This window comes from Pleurodeles waltl, chromosome 6, assembly GCF_031143425.1.
Source record: "Pleurodeles waltl isolate 20211129_DDA chromosome 6, aPleWal1.hap1.20221129, whole genome shotgun sequence".
In the NCBI taxonomy this organism is placed as follows: domain Eukaryota; kingdom Metazoa; phylum Chordata; class Amphibia; order Caudata; family Salamandridae; genus Pleurodeles; species Pleurodeles waltl.
The window spans coordinates 954,799,765-954,816,802 of NC_090445.1; the positions used below are offsets into that span (position 1 = coordinate 954,799,765).

General features: G+C 42.5%; 1 protein-coding gene across 1 annotated transcript in view; it reads left to right on the forward strand.

The window, feature by feature from the left end:
* The window catches only part of KNDC1 (kinase non-catalytic C-lobe domain containing 1), a 523,355-nt gene that overhangs the window by 42,397 nt on the left and 463,920 nt on the right, over window positions 1-17,038 (forward strand). Inside the window, exon 2 of the mRNA XM_069239773.1 lies at window positions 2,381-2,579. Coding sequence (XP_069095874.1) covers window positions 2,381-2,579 — 199 coding nt within the window. The remainder of the gene's footprint in view (window positions 1-2,380; window positions 2,580-17,038) is intronic.

Genomic DNA, 17,038 nt, shown 5'->3' on the forward strand with positions numbered 1-17,038 from the left:
GACGTAAGTTTCGCTTTTATTTTAGACATCTGGTCACAGCACAAATTGGTCTGGAACTTTATACTTTGCTTTAGTTTTGCTCAGTACAAAACCTCCCATCAGCTTCCACCTGCAAGTCACCCTAACCTCTTCAATGAAAGCTTGAGCTTACATGGTATTGGAAATGAATGCCGCTGTTTTAACCTTTGAGAGTCCACCTGCTGGTGCAATCACAGATGAGGCTACTTGCTTATCATGACAGTCACTTTATTAATCTTCTCTTCTCTCTCACCTTGCATGTGTAGCTTATTAAACTTGTGACCATTGTTATGATGCAAGTTACTAGGTTACAGAGGAATGACATTTTAATGTAGGATTGCTTTAAGGAATCTGGTTGCAGGTGTATGCCCATTGCTGCCAACAAGGAACATTGTATTTCTTGCTCAGTCTCCAATTTTCCTGGGCCAATAATCTCTAGGGCCCTTTGGGAATATGGGACATTGTTTTTACTGACATCACCCAAGGCAGATTGCAAACATCAACATCACCACCTACTGTGCACCTGCCCACTCATGCAGGATGCCGGAAAGGACAATCTAGATATTCCTTTACTTATTTTACAAAATAGTTTCCAAATAATTGTCATGGTCAACAGTACTGAAAGTGGTAGAGGTGGAAGAGAGTTAGTTTGGATGAGAGATAGTTATGATGAGAAAAAGATTAAGTTGGCTACATAGGAAAGAGATTGTTAGATAGAGTGATTTTGTGGGAGCCATATTACAGTCTGTGATGAATTTGTACAATAAGACCAATTGAACAGTCCGTTTAAAATCTTTTTGGGAAAAGGGAGGAGAGAAACATATTGATCATCGTCATTAGCAATAGCTTACCTATATAGAAGGCAAATATAAAGCAGAGTAGATATGCCTAGATTAGAGGTATATGATCTACAGGTTTTCTATATTGTAAAGAGATTTGGGTGGAGGTTTTTAATTATTTGTGTGGCATAGGATTCTGATAACGGACATGAAGTGCCGAGGTGAGTTTGAAAAGTGAAACCAATAAGAGGACAGTGAGTAAAAGGGTTGAGAGACACATTGCTCATTTAGATTATGTCAGAGAAGAAATATTTCGTCGTTGTCAGTAGTGATGGATATAATGGAAATTAAAGGGGGATGGGAAAAAAGAGTTGGAAAAATGCTGAGTGATTTTGAGGCGGCCTTGGATAGTAAGAGAATATCAGAGTCAACTGTAACAGTGAAATGAACATCTACATAGAGTTTCTATGAATAAATCAGGAAGGGGTGTGAGTTTTCTGCCTCTGCCTGACAAAGTGTGTATTAGACTCGTAATTTCTAGGATGGCATAGGTGATCGATGGCTGGAGGGTTGGAAGAAGAGAGAAAAAAGCTAGAATAAAGGTGGGTTACAGAGCAGGGGTGAAAGATCCAAATGATTCAGAAAATATTTGTTCATGGACAAAAGAAGAGCAGAGGTGTCTTGACAACCATTATGGGGCCTCATTCCAAGATCCTTGTTATCTTCTTTGGTAACTCTGATCTCAGGAGTTACCAATTTTTAGAGCATTGCTGAGTTCTTGGGTATTATACATGGAACACTGATGGGGAGTCTGTAATTCATGTTACAGTTTCCCTGCAATTTTCATTTTCAGCGTGAGAGTCTCCCTATTTTCAGCAAATGGATTCTCTTTGTGAAATACCACAGAACTACAGTTACCATTGACCCTGTGATCTCAATTCAGCTGGTAGTTTTTAATGGTCGATTGAAGATTATAATGGCACCTGGGTTGTTTTCGCCTGATAGTCTTGGTGATAATCTTGGGCATTAGTATTTTCCCCATAGAAGTATAGCACTGTATTTCCCATTAAAATAAAATCTTCTCTTGTGCCGTCTGCAGTCCTCTATTTGTGCTAAAAATACAGCTTTCAGTGATTATTGTAAATGCACATTCTGAGCCCTGATTTCATAGAGAAAGGTCAGGATAGCTTTCAGATGAACGGGGAATTCAGTTTTACAGCAGAAGCTGTGATAAAATAATGAAGGGTAGGAGACAGCAGGGGAAAAACTACGAAGTGTGGGAAACTGGTGTCTCCCACGAGGCGACTGGAGAAGATAGAATTATTCGCTGAGGAATTATTACCAGTTTTGTAAGTCACTCTGGTAGTCTGTAAACTGCTCAATGTCATTTTAATTGGAAAGGGTCCCAGTGGCCCTCAAAATGTTACAGTTTGATGATTTTCCGCTGCCTGTTCTAGATTTACAAACGAAAACATATTTGAAGCAATTTGCTTAAGAAGACCTGATGTATTGTCAAATGCATAAACTCTAATTAAGTGCTTGTAATGTTATTAAGACTAATATATGAATTTGTTTCTTGACAGGAAAATGTCTCCCTGGCGGACATTTTGTCATTGAGAGAGAGCTGCCTTACAGAAGGAGATATTTGGGCGATCTGCTTGGAGTGCTGCTATTCCATGAAAGGCATATTACTTTCGGCGCTCTTCCATACACTCTGCATAACCCCTGACACCCTGGCTTTCAATACAAACGGCAGTGTATGCTTCATGGAACCGCTGAGTGGTAAGCATACCTGAGGGACTTGAATTGACATCTCTTTTACCTATGTATCAAAAATCCGGAATGTTGATTCTGTCAGCTCCGTCACTAGTTTTAACTTCCTTCAGAGTTTAGTTTCATTTACAGTATTCTTTTTCCGGTATGCGATGGCAAAAATCTACCATACTTTAACCCAATAACAATAACACATCTGCGAGCGTAGAAGTCAACTTGCGGAGCAGTGGCGGCCGGCAGCTTTAGGAGGGAGGGCGCGGCGGGGCACACACACACACACACTCATTCTTTCACACACGCACGCACATCCATCCATTAACACTCATACCATTCAAACATGCACGCACGCAACAAACATTCATTTTAAAACATCACACACACTCATTCTTTCGCACGCACGCACATCCATTAACAACATTCATAACATTCAAACATGCATGCACGCACCAAACATTCAATTTAAAACATCACACACATACACACACGCACACACTTACCTTCGGCCTCGAGGTCCCAGGAGGGTGGGACTGCAGCAGTCCCAGCCTCATCACAGAGTGGGATGGGGTCAGTGAGACTGCTGACCCCACCCCACTCTGTGACCAAGTAGTTGCCCGCAATGCTCAAGGCAGACTAAACACCAGAAGAGGCATGATGCATGCATGCCTTCCACTAATGAAATCCAGCTAATTTTAAAAGGCAAGCCCACAAACCAACCAAACGGATGGGCTTGACATGGGAGTGGTTAAAAGCCCACAGAGAGATTACACCAGGGACAGAGCGCTTTGCGCTCAACCCTAAAATTGATTTATGTAAAAGCACTCACAGACATGGTGGTCTGCTAAGCCAAGCAGGCCGCTATCACTGTGATGGCAGTGATTCCTAGTGGCTTTACAAAATATGACCTTCCTAATATTCATGAGTCAGGTATATTTGTGGCCCCAGTGGAATTGCTATTTTTAAATATATTCTTTTGTAATTTAGGAATTGCAATTTCCTAATAGCATGTTTGTTACAATCATAATTCCTAATTTTTGTAGATGTGGCTCCTAGTTCTTAATGATAAGTTGAATGAAACATGTAACAATAAAACAGAACTGTGTGAGGTCCTTATACTTTAGTACCTGCGGACGTATTGCATATGTCCCATATTCCCAATTTAAGTTGCATAAGGGGGGCATAAAGTAGTGCTAGGTGTTTGCAAATGGAGACAGATGTTGACTTCCTACACTTTTCCTAATAGAGTCCACGCTGAATGTCACATAAAGTGAGCATTGGTAGCTCTAAGTTAAGACATAGACTTTGCCATAGTTTCAGGCTGACAGGTGTCTTAAGTAGTTGAAGAGCTGGACCAGCTATTTTATCACCAAAGTCAATGGGAAATTGTTCCTGGTCTCAGGAACTTTCAAGGAATATGCCTTTTGTTTTAGCAGCATTTTTGATAACTAAGGTAACCATCTGAACATAAAGCAAACTAAACAAAGAAACAACACAAACCCTAACATGGCACAGAATGCAATACAACAACCACAGTACAACACAATATAAACTATTACCGTTATGCAATACAAACACAGCAGCCCAAAAACACAACGGAACTCATCTCCACCACAAAAACGCCACACAGCAAATTTGAAAAAAACATTCTTAACATATATTGTCATCTCCATAAACTTGCTTTAATGAAACTACCTTAACTACCACTAAGGAAATGAAGGAGTGCCAGTCAGAAAAATTGTGTTTTCTGGCACTCGGGGAATTTTGCTCTCTTTTTCAGCTTGCATAGTACGAATTGAGCAAACCTATTACAGAAAACCGTTTGCAGCAGTCCAACAATGTAAACATGGATTGTTAAACCATTAATTAAGGTACTTACATTTGATTTTAAGTCATCTAACCTATGCCATAAATATTTTAACAAAGAAACCCTGGCCATAAGAATAAAGAATAAAAGATAAAAAAGGTAAATCATCTGCTTTACTTTTACAAACTTAAGTAAATACAATACAAATGTAATTTGCATCCTGCTTAGTCTTAGCTTTCCGATTTAAAAAGTGGTTTGCACTTTCTCAGACTCGTATGTAAATACAGCAGACGAAGCATGAAAATGGGGTTGTGTCGTGTTTTAAAATGGAACAGAAGGCGGAAAATGGTGCACACTTATTTGCACCGTTTTGTTTTCGAGCAGACCAAATATTCTGCAATAAAGCCCCAATAATCTAATGCTCTGAGACTCTTACGACATTCCTACCACAAACTCGAAATGCTGCCATGACTATCCTGCTGTTAGCCGTCCCGTAGACTGCCCTTGCTCCTTATTCAATCCAATAATCGTTTCCCACTGAAAACATCACTCAGAGCCGTACAGCTTTTCGACTTCTGTAAAGCAGAAGATTAAAAAATAATAGTAAAATGTCTGCCTTCTCAGATGAGCAATTTATACCTCAATCAACCCCAGAGTTTTAAAAAAAAGCTGCCTAGAAACCTTAAAACGTTACTGTTCGGCTCTTTTACATTTTGCCTAACCCAAATGAAAGTCCCGTAGTTTTATGGACTGTAACCGTTCACAGTTCTGATTCAATGAAATAAAATATGCCTTATTTTCTAAACTTCAAAATGGACAGAAGATGTGCTGTTAAGAGTCAGGGTATCCACGGTGCAGGGAATATGGGTGGAATATGATTGACACATTGCCATATTGTAGATGCAGGTAGGATGTTAAAAAAATGCGATAAGCAATGTGATGCCTTGAGACATTTATTGACAGATAATGGGTCGAGCTACTCTCAGTGGTTCGTTCCTTTTATATGACGGAGTACAGTATTACCCAATAGTTTAAAATTGCTATGTAAATCCTCCCTAGTCCCGTACTCAGCCTCTGTAACAATGTCTGGGGAAAGGTTTAGAATTGTTTTCAAATAGTTTGAAACTTAATACCGAAAGGAAAATATTGATTAGTTCCAGCTGGTTGCAGGGTTTCAACTAAAATCATTCATTCGTTCTTCCCCAGTAGCCTGGGGCCGTTTGGTGAGCTTCTCATAGGACGAGTACACAAAGTAGGCACAATTTAAACACTAGAAAGAGTAGCGTATCTGGCCTGTTAGGTATTAGTAGGAATAAGGTGGGAACCACACGATTTGCAATCTGGAATAATTTATTTCATAGCCTCTCTGTAAAAAGCAACGTGCTCCTACTTAAGGTGCTGTGTTATGCTTGTTTAATACCATCTGCCAATAACGAAATTGTACTTGAGTTATTGTGGGAGGGAATATGGAGTTTGGGGTTTATTCCGGGGGATGGGTAACACCCAAGAGGGGGAGAAGTGATGTGACTGCTCCGGGTAAAGCACAGGAGGGAGAACGTTTGATGGGGAAGACCCAAGGTCTATAGAGTGTCCTAAGCAAGGTGAAGATATATGTGTGGAGTTAGTGGGTTAGAGGAAGGAGAAGGCAAGCCTGGGGTATCATAGAAGAGGGGTGAACAGAGGTGAGAGAAGTGGTGGCTTGGAAGCAGCGCTTGTCAGGCTTAATGTGGCAAGGAACAAAGTTAAGACAGATGCATGAAAAAGCAGTGGAAGTGGATGGAAGGTAGAGGGTGCAGGCCAGAACTCTGGAGCGGTTACTCAGGACTATATGGAAAGGCATGAAAAGGGAGAAGAAGAAGAAGGATGTTACTAAGACGGGTGGGATAGGTTGAGAAATATGGGGGGGTGGCAAGAGCAGAATGAGGGGTAAAGATGAGGTGTTAGATGTAGGGGTTGGGTAGGGTAGCAAGGAAGAGGGACTAAAGAGGGGGCTAAAGTTATAAGGAAGAGCAGCAGGAGGGTGTATTGTGGGGTATATTAGAAATGTGAATACTTTATTTGCATGATTAATTAAAATCTTAAGAAAGAACAAACTACGTAAAAGTTCTTCAGACTAGAATCCACAGTTCATCAGGGACTCCAACAGCCTTGCAGAACATATTTATAACACATTGCATTACAGTTTCTCTAAAACTATTACAGGTGTAAAATCATCATAAAAATCTTTATGGCTTGAGTTCATTAAAATATAAAATACAAAATTCTTACAAAAAATGGTTAGTACATTGCGTACACTTTTCTGAGAGAGGAGTAATAAAATCACTGTAAAGTGCTAATTATTAAGTGCTATCGAATTGGATATTGATAAAATTATAATATGCACAGCCTTTGCTGAACATACTTCATCACACTACGCCTTCAAAGTCATACCTGAGCAGAACAAAAAGAAGCTTGTTGGAAGGTCATAAACAGCCTGTGAGAGTCTTAGTGTGTATAGTTAAAGATCTCATCAGTTTCAGTTTATCTGCGGGTCAGCCGAATCCAAAACTTGCATTACTGCTGGCCGATAGGAATGAACCCCAAGCATGACAAAAGCAGGATTCAGCAATTGGAGCCGAGCTTCTCTTAGAGCTGGACAGCTACAAATCAAATTAACAATGTTCTCAGTCTCAGTCCCACACAATCTACATGACGTCTCACTGCCATTCTTCCATGCTGGCTTGTTGGCAAATGACAGCAAAGACCCTAATCGTGAACCGGATATGTTACATTCAAATACTGTTCTGGTACCACTCTGCTATAATTATGCATAACCATCCAGGTGTGCGACCGGACCACAAATTTACGCTTGTCATCCAGCAAAGATTGCAACTTGGCTACTCTGTTTAGTGCACAGCAAAAAAGGGAGTATAATAGGTGTGACATGCCAGTCTCTTGAAGAGAACGTTGGAACAATCCACTGCATTCTGAGTTTGGATCTTTAGCCACAGAGCTCCATAGTGCTGCTGCTTAAGGCTAAATTCTAGTCTGACCTGTGATGGTGATGCACATCGAGGCAGACAAAAAACACGCTTGTAGGTTTTAATTTGTTGCTGGTCCTAAATTGATGAGTCTTTCCCGTATAATGCCGCACTCCCATATGTTATTGTTGGAAGAACGTTTGCAGGCATAACAGACAGTGGTTTAAAAGAAGGCCCATTCAACTTCCTAGAGAGGGCACAGAAGGCAAATGTCAGAGCTTTATATTTCTGTATAAAGTATTGTGTATGCCCTGAAAAATTCAATTTATTGTCTATTTTGAGGCCCAAGTATCTGTAGTGACTGACTTCCTCTAACACTATGTTATCTAATTTGAGGTTAAGGGCAGGGCCAAAGGTGCTCCACATGGACATGATTTTTATTTTGCTGATGTTAATTTCCAGTTTGTTAGTTGTAGCAAAGTTGGCCAAAGTATTGACTAATCACTGTAAACCCACTCTTGTGGGGCTCAAAAGAACAATGCCATCTGCATACGAAAGGTGTGATATAAGCAGGGTTCCCAGCTTCGGTGAGTGTGAATTGACCTCATCCAGCTTTGGAGACAGGTCAGCCATAAAGTGATTAAACAACTGCAGGGCCAGGACACACCCTTGTTTGAGACCAGTATTTGTTGGGCTCTTCCTTGATAACTTTGTACCGCCTGCGAGCTTGACCTGGACCCAATTTCTTTTGTATAGCACTTCTGTGCCTCGCAGGATTCTATCATGCAGGCTCTAGCTTTTCAACTTCCCCCAAAGGAGGGTTCTGTCCTCACATTCAAAGGCACTTTTAAAGTCTATAAAGAATAGATGCAATTTTGTTCTTAAGACGACTTGATTTATCAGCTATGACGCTTAATGCTACTATGTTGATCCTAGTGCCGTAGCTCTTCTAAAAGCTAGTTTGATTCAAAGGGACAAGGTTGACAGAGTTGGACCAGTCAATCAAATTCACTAAAATCAAAGAGGCATAGTACTTACCTTAGGAGTCAATCAGAGTGATCAATCTATAATTAGCCGGGTTTGACCTGTCCCTCCCCTTGTATATCGGAATAATGATGGATCCTCTCCAGTTATCTGGAATGGTCCTACTCGGTTCTACTTCGGTGAACAGAATAGTAAGTGGCTTAGACCAGTATTCTGGCTCTGCCTTCAATATAGCCTGTAGAAGGCCATCGTTGCTAGGTGCACCATCACTGAGCCCTTTCTTGATCACTTGGTAAACCATCTCAGCTGGATATCTCAGGGAATTTGGGTAGGCCTAGCAGTTTCTTATTTGCACCTTTGACTGGGTGTTTACACTGGCTGACCATTCTTGGTTGGTGAATATATTGGTCAGATAAATTATCCAATTTTCCTCAGAATTGGGCAAGTAATTAATCGCTTTTGACACCCGATCGGTGCCATTAACCATATCTCAGAAGGCCCTGGAATTAGTTAATTTTGAGTTAAAAATGAGTCATGAACAGAAATGTTCCTGCTTCTTTCATTCTAGCTATATTTGAGATTTGTAGCTTTTTTAAAACGTTTTATTGTCCCACAAATGGTTGTTGTGAAATTTTATTTTGTTACCATTTTAAGCTCGCTTCGCAGCCTCCTTCTCAGCTTTAACATTTTTTCCAACAAACTCAAAGTTCCTTGTGGCGCCCGAGCCGACGCGGGTCGAGGTATATAACTAAAAGAGGACAGTCTAGTTAAAAATACAGACCACGCTTCCACTGCCGGCAGGTGCAAAGATTTTTCGAATTGGAACACTACTTTTGTGTTAGTAGTCAGCTTCATCAAAGAGTGAGGTGACCAAATTAAACGCTTTAAGTTAATTGATCCAAGACTAGTGAAGTCAACTGGTGCCGGGTTATACCTAGGGGCACTCAGTTCCATTTCTATATGCCGGTATGAATGATCACAGTATAATGGGTAAACCATGGCAGCATATCGTCTATTGTCCTCCCATTGAGAACCCTCATACCCAAATGCTCTAGTGCACCAACCAGTTCACTGCCAGTGCCATCCTGTTGCTTCTGGGGATGAGGCACCTGTGGCAGGACTGACCATAAAGGATTTTCTGCTGCCAACTGCTTATCAATGTCAAGCGTATAGATTAAATTCATATTGAAGTCGCCCATCACTAGAATATCCCATGTGGGTAGGTGTATCTGATTTTCGAGATCTCATGAAGTAATTTTTTTTAAAGGAGAGCTCTAGCACCTTGCGTGGATGGGCATAGACATTAAATAATACAAAAGGGACTGCTTGACGGTTGTCATCAAAATTGAGCTTGATAGCCTGTAGATCGTCAAATGAGATCATTAGCTGTTCTGAGGTTGCACGTAGTGCAGTCGAATCATAAGTTGCAAGACCTCCGCTCGGTCTCCCTGATCTATTTGGTTTCGTGGCACTGATGTGATGTAACATGTGATATAGGGATTTAACACCCTGAATCATAGAAAGTATTCCAGGCAGGAGCTTTTAGATATTTTATCTAGGAAGACCCATGAGGGATGCGACTATGCTGATCCCAACCAGATTAAGGGATGGAGCTGTGGTGTATGCAACTGGGAATCTAAATCTGTTGGTAATAGAGACAGCCTAGCGGTGAAGCCAGAAGCTTCGAACCTGTAAGTGAAGCCGGAAGATAAGACCCTACAGAACATCAAATAAGGCTTGATAAATGTTCGCTCATTGAGCAAACATTGTGTAGAAACTAGGGATATGATTGAAGCCTTTAACTTAGACTCCCTTTATATCACAGAGACGTGGGCTAGAGAGGACTCCAACCCTGATTTTCTGGTTGCCTTTCCCCCCGATTATTTGTTCTCCAGACTTGATAGGACTGGGAAGAAGGGAGGTGGTTTGGCATTAAACTTTAGGAGTAATTTGCTTGTACACTTGAACCCATTAAGGTTAACCCTGCTATCTGTGAAGGGGGCTACTTTAAGGTAAGGCGTCAATATTCTATACTTTTTGAGGACCTATTAATTTATCGCCCTCAAAGCCCGAAGAATGCTTTTCTCTCTTCTTGGCCTGCCCTGATTTAACTTATTGCCATGGCCCCTAAGGCTCTAATACTGGGCGACTTCAATATATATCTTCAGGACACAAAGGACTTATCAACGGGGTTCCTAGATCTGATGACGAGCCTTCACTGGAACCGTACAGGCATCTCTGCTACACATTGTGTAGGACATGCACTGGATGCTAATTTTATTCGTCATGATAACTATACTAAACTAGATAACATTCCCCTGGATTGGACCGATTACCACTTGCTGACCATCAAGGCAGCATGCACAACAGCCCACACTAATGTCTCTCCAACCCCTAAAGTTTCTAGACAGTGGCACAAGATAGAGGAGCAGAGCCTAGCAAGTGCCCTCAAGGCTGCTGGGATCAGACAAGAGAAAGCAATGCCTCCAAGTGGGAGGTTTTTGAGTGGGGGCTCAGAGGAGCCATCAGTAGGTTGGCTCCCCTGGTTAAATTAGGCCCTAAGCCTGGGAGGATCTTATCCTCCCCATGGTATTCTGAGGAACTAAAAAACTTACAGAGACTGTACCATCACTTGGAACGTTGATGGAGGTTTAATCAGAGCCAAGAGCAGGGAGCCAAGCTCAGGGCCTTGCTCGAGGATTATAAATCGGCGATTAAAAAAGCGAAATCGGATTACTTTACCCACAAAACTAAAGAAGCGGACAATGGAACTAGAGAACTCGGGGTGATAAAGCCTTTTCAGTGGTAGCAGCAAGACTTTGGAACTCACTTCCACTATCCATCAAGATGGAGGAGATGTACCTTTGTTTCTGGAAGAAGCTTAAAACTTGGCTATTTTCATACTAGGGTAGGCCCCCCTCTCTCTCTTTTCTCTCTTGCTTTTATTTTTATTTTTCTGATAGAATAGGCATCTGTTTTTTTAAACTTTTGTAAGGACTCCTTAAACTTACTTTTAGTCTTTAGCGCTTCGATGCTACGGCCGGAATGCGCTCTATAAATGCTATACAATACAATACAAGTAACCCCCTAGATGAAGCAGGTCAATTAACCACGTTTCTTGCAACATAATCAGTTCCTAGCTGCCCCTTGTTGCTAATAAAAAACCATGTACGATAATAGTTTTTGCACTCGCAATATTCCAGGACAGAATGTTTACAGCCGTTTGAAGTTCTGTATTTGCTACATTGTGATTTCGGAGTCAGATATTCCTTGGTGCATTTAAAGTATATGCTACCTACCGCCAATCTGCATAGGGGTCATCCGCAGATTGTAGGCCGTAATTACTGGATTGCTGACTTGTTTTAACTCAGAATGGGCACACATAATCAGGCTTCAGCATGGTTTCCTTCCTCTCTTGCTACCTTATACAAGATTGAGCCTCTGTTGGAACCTGGGAAGCAGGAGAAGACAAACGTCTTTGAGGAACACAGGAATCATTTTCTGTCTTGGTAGTTATGGCCAGTTGAGTAAACAGATATTGTGGTTTATATGGTTTTGAAAGAGCTATACCCCAGGTTTCAAACTGTTGTTTGGCACCTAGGATCAATGAGGGAATCGCCCGAGATCTCCAAGTGGTGAGTGTTTGTTTCGGACCCCGAGGGTCACCACTTGGGAGAAATTTCTCTGATATTAAATCTGTAGACTCTATGGGACATAGTTATACTGTGTTTGCGCTGAATTAGCATCATATTTATACTTTGGCGCTAGACCCGTCTAGTACGGCGCTAGACCCGTCTAGCACCAACTTTTTGGAGTTAAAGTCATTTTTTGCCTGCGGAAGACTACCTTGCGTCAATGAGATGCAAGGTAGGTGTTCCTAGGCAAAAAATGACGATATGGCCTTAGCGCCATATTTATCCCCCATGCTAAAATCAAACACGGGGGCCTAAAATAACGCAGGTCTGGGCAGGCGTTAAGGGACCTGTGGGCTTTTTTCCATGGTCAGAGACCATGGAAAAAACCCACATGTGCTCTTCCCTAGCCCAAGGGGCACCCCCACCCACAACAGCGGAAGATGCAGGAATCCCATTCCAGGTAAGTATAGGTAAGTAAAGGTAAGTATTTTGTTTTATTTTTTGTAGTGCCATAGGGGGGCCTAACTTGGGCCCCACTACTAGGCACTGGGCCCAAAGGCCATGCCCAGCCGACATATGTACCCTGGGCATGTCCATCGGTGTGGTGGGCATGACTCCTGTCTTAACTTAGACAGGAGTCATGTCCATGGGGTTTTAACATCATAAAATGACGCTAGTCTGGTTAGAGGCATTTTTATGCCTCTGCCCATACTAGCATCATCTGTTGACGCAAAAAAACCCTCTTTCCCCAACCCCTCCCCTACCCGGCTAGCATCCTTTTTCTATGATGCTAGCCAGTCCTTTCTGCTGGCTACCATCATGCCATAAATATGACACCAGCATCTTGGGATGGCGTTAGCCTGCAGCAGACTTTTTCATGTAAGTCAGCGCAGTTTTGCTTGAAAAAAGCATACATCAGGGCCTATATATGAAAGCAATGGCAACTCAGCAAACAGTCTCAGGATATGGCCTCTATTTAGTGTGTCTTGTTGGCCTTGCAATATATAGCGTGGAGTTAGTATAATTTGCTGAAAATTTAAATTTTTTCAAGACTCGTGATTATCTTTGGGCTGGATGTCACGGCATGCATTTTCATGAGAGATGGATTTTGCCAAGAACCTGACTTCTTGCCACTCACCGTAAGAGTCATTTGAATCATCACCTTAGTTGAGGCTAATTGCTGCTTTTTGCTAATTACAACTGCCCTCAAAGGGAAATTGAACTTTGAAGATGATTCATTTGTTTTAGCCGCAGGTTGGTCGGTCTGATCAGTATAGCATATACACTTTTGGTGAAACAGCAGTGTTTATTATCTTGATGTGCAGGCTTTATTTGCGCCAGGCTAAAGTGATCCCATGGTTGTGCCTTGTTTCTTAGTGTTTCAGACCATTTAGCATCCACACATTTAGTTGATGTTAACAAAGACACTTGTTGAGAGCCTTGCTTGGAACGTATTAAGACATACCATAGGTTGCCTCCCAGTACTTCAGGCTGTTTACCATCCTCAGGCTCAAATGTTACTAGAGGCACCTTTTGGGAGCCCTGCATGGATTGAATTAAGCTAGGCAACTGCTGCGCAGGCAACTTAGTATCTGCAGATGTTAACCGGATTACTGCCGGAGTCACAGAACGTAGCTGAATCTCTGGCTGTTATAGTAAAGACAGGTCTGCCTGAGCCACTCTCTGTGTTTTCAAAACTAGTGAACTGGGACACTGTGATTCCCCCACCTTATATGCTTCCGGTTTTGAGCGGGAGGAGGAAGCTATCCGTTGAATACCCTCAATGATCGACTGTATAGAACCATTAGTTGTTATTGTCTGTGAAATTTCAGATGCCATGACACTTGAGATTGCCTTGGTGAATAAAGAGTAGAAGTTGCTATCTCGGTCTATACAACAAGGTTTCTTCCTGGCCTTCCTGGCTTGTTTTCTCTGTCTTTTAGTTAATGGCTTAGCTACAGACCCACACGGTTCAGCTGCCTGAATTGCTAAAGGGGTCGCAAGTTGAGTCGTCTGATCTCTTGTCTTGATCCCTGGGATTTAACAGAGATCTGATGATACTGAGGCAATTTTTGATATTCAATTTGGAGCTTAGGTGAGCTGAAGTTATGGCTGGGTGCTCCTCCAAGTGTGGTACTACTTGGACAGGATGTACTATGCGGTGAGCATTGGACGGTTCATCTTCTGTTTTAAATTGGTTGTGGTCACATTGGGTAATTTGTGTGGTGAAATAACTAGCTGGATAAGATTTATTTCCATTTCTTTTTAGCTTTTCCAATATGTTTGTTAAAATAGCAGGCTGATTACTCAGTTTGTCAATAACTGGTTCACATTTGCAGGATTCATGTTGAGGCTGGTCTGTTGCAGCCTTTACTGTGGATGACCAGTAGACTAGTTTAACCAATTTAAGATAGATATAAGCAATGTCCATTAGATCAATCTGTAGACTTAGTTTGTCGGATTGCATATTAATTGCTGTGATTGAGGCTTGCAAGGTAGTTAGCAGAGAAGAATGCAGCCGTGAAAGATCCCCATCTTAGGTTTATTAAAGCAGTCAGTAAATTGACTTTCTCAGGGGGTGTCTCAGCTGCTATTGTCTGAATGAACCCATTTGCTACTGCTGTTACCTGGATGGACTATGATGCTGTGCTTATTCTCCCCCTTAGTTGGTGTGCCTACGACACATTGGACATCACTCAGGCCACTTGAACTTTCCATTACCCAAGGTGGAGCGGTGTTTGACTTTAATGTAGTGGTGCAATTAATTTCCTCCCGCTGCCAGGATGATTGAGTCAAGAACTGGTCTTGGAGGAGAGAGCACAACACATTGGGATTAGTCATGTTGAAAGTTTTCAGCTCCAAAGCTTAAACTAAACCCTCATTGTTGGTTATAGAGATTGATTGTAACCAGGAATCTCCCGTCTCGCCATTAGCAGTGACAGCACTGTGTTATCCTCTTTAAAGCCTGATGTGAATAGGTTTTGTAGCCGTCTCGGAGTCAAATGTTGGTAAGCTACGTTGGACAGCTGGGCCCAGGATTCCTCCATCTGATCTTCAGGAACAGTTAATGGCTGTGGTTCTTGTGAATTCGTCGACTTTAGTTGTGCTCTGTTGGACATACTGATGAGTGATGCGGTGATCCGGACTGTTGGTTGTATGAACAATGGCCTTGATCAAGATATTATTTACCTGCTTCTTATTTTGATCCAAAGTTTTACTAGACTACCCCCATATTTCCTAGAGGTCTAAAGGCTGATCAAGACTTTGGTCCAGCTCGGTCTGCATAAATGCTGGCTTTAGAGGGGGAATCTACCTTCTGATCTAGGCATGGTACCGAATGGATCATTGAAGGTACTGGCTTTAGAGAAGTACAGTCGGATGGCTGGTCAAAAGATCTGCCTGACTGAGCCTGAGCGAAGGCTAGCTTTAAAGGAGTCAGTGGTGTTGGAAGGCCCTCAATATCTTGCGTTTTTGAATAGATAAAAGAAGTTGGATCCTTTAAAAATGCAAACTTGCCAACACTGCCGGAGTTCGTAAAAAAGGCATGTAAAGGAGTGAGAAGCAGTGTAGTTTGTTCAAGCTTACCCCTATAATCATCTAATTCAGTGAGCTTCCTTCTATTTTGTGTGCCTTCTTTTAGTTCCTCCGTTTCCCCTCTGTGTGGAGTCTAACCCTTCCGGACCTCATGATGATTGTCAAACGCTAAAACAATGGCCTTTATGCGGATTGATGTGTTCCAACAAGGGAGAAGGAAGGGGGGGAGAAGGGTTTGACTCCGGCTGCTTTCCGTCTTTGGTGATAGTCTATAGAGAGGAAAAGAGCAGAATAAACAGGCATAGAAGTTGAGTGTGGTACTCCAGGGTCACTCACAAGCTGCACCCATACCAAGCTGGGCCGCTTCCGTGGGGGCCCGAGGCTCACACTCAGCAGCTGTTCGCTATGACAGCCGCGCTCACCACCTATCCTAGGTGCACCATGCCACCCTGCTGAGGGAGGAGAGGGAATATTGCGCCTGGTTATGTCCATCATGTAGTTACATGTGATTTTGTATTGCTGCTGTAGTACTACTGTGTTGCTGCATAGCTGTTTATTGCTGTTTACTGTTGTTTATTGTTGGTCACTATTAATCACTGATTGGTCACTGGTGTGTTACAGTGCTGCAGACCCAAGAGACCCAGACCCCCAGAACTGTCTTTTCAGGCACCTCACCTGAAGTCTTGGGCTGAGGGCACCAGGCCTCGGCTGCACAGTTCCTTTGTGCCTTGTGTCCTTGCCCTTGCTGTATGGGGTGTGGGTGAGCTCTGACCCTGCAGCACCATGCTGTGCCACGCGTTGGGCTGCACCACTCCTCCCTTTCTCCGGGCGGCAGACAGGCAGACAGGAGGCGAACAGGTGGCTGTCGGCAGACGACACAGCTGCCCAACCAGCCGCACAGGAAAAAACGAGTCAAAAGTCCCCCTGGACTCAGCAGCTGGGCTCGGCCAGGCTCAGCGCACCAGTGCGCTGTAGCACTACTTGCTCCTCCGCTCGCTCTCCCACAGTGACCACGCTTCGACTTCTTCTTCTGGGTGAGGCTGCAATAGATCTCTTCTGTTTCTATAAAGAAGCACCCGCCTTTGCGTTGCTTTCCACACTGAAGTGCTTCAATTTTTAAAAAATTTTGTGGAGTATAAAATTATAAATAATGTCAGTGAGATGAAGCTGTAAGGAAAGCAGTAACATAAAATAGTACATGCCTGGAAAGGATAGAGGAAATGGGGAGGGGAATGACACCATGTAAGTGATGATGGCTGTACCATTACCCATAACAGTCCTCACTTCAGTGAAACTCAGTGACTTGGATGAAAATAAGCCCGCCAATTTAAACCTAATAAGTTCATTATAAAGTAACATACTCCTTTGCAGTCCACCCAACTGTCAAATGTGGATCTGACTAAGAATTACACAGGCATTGAATACCTCCTTCAGGATCTCTAAGGAGTGAGACTCCTTTGTTTGGACCCCAGAGTTGTAAGATTCTGGGCAGTTGAAATTTACAAAGGTTTACAACAAAGTGTCATTTTCATCGATGAGTAAGCAGACACTACA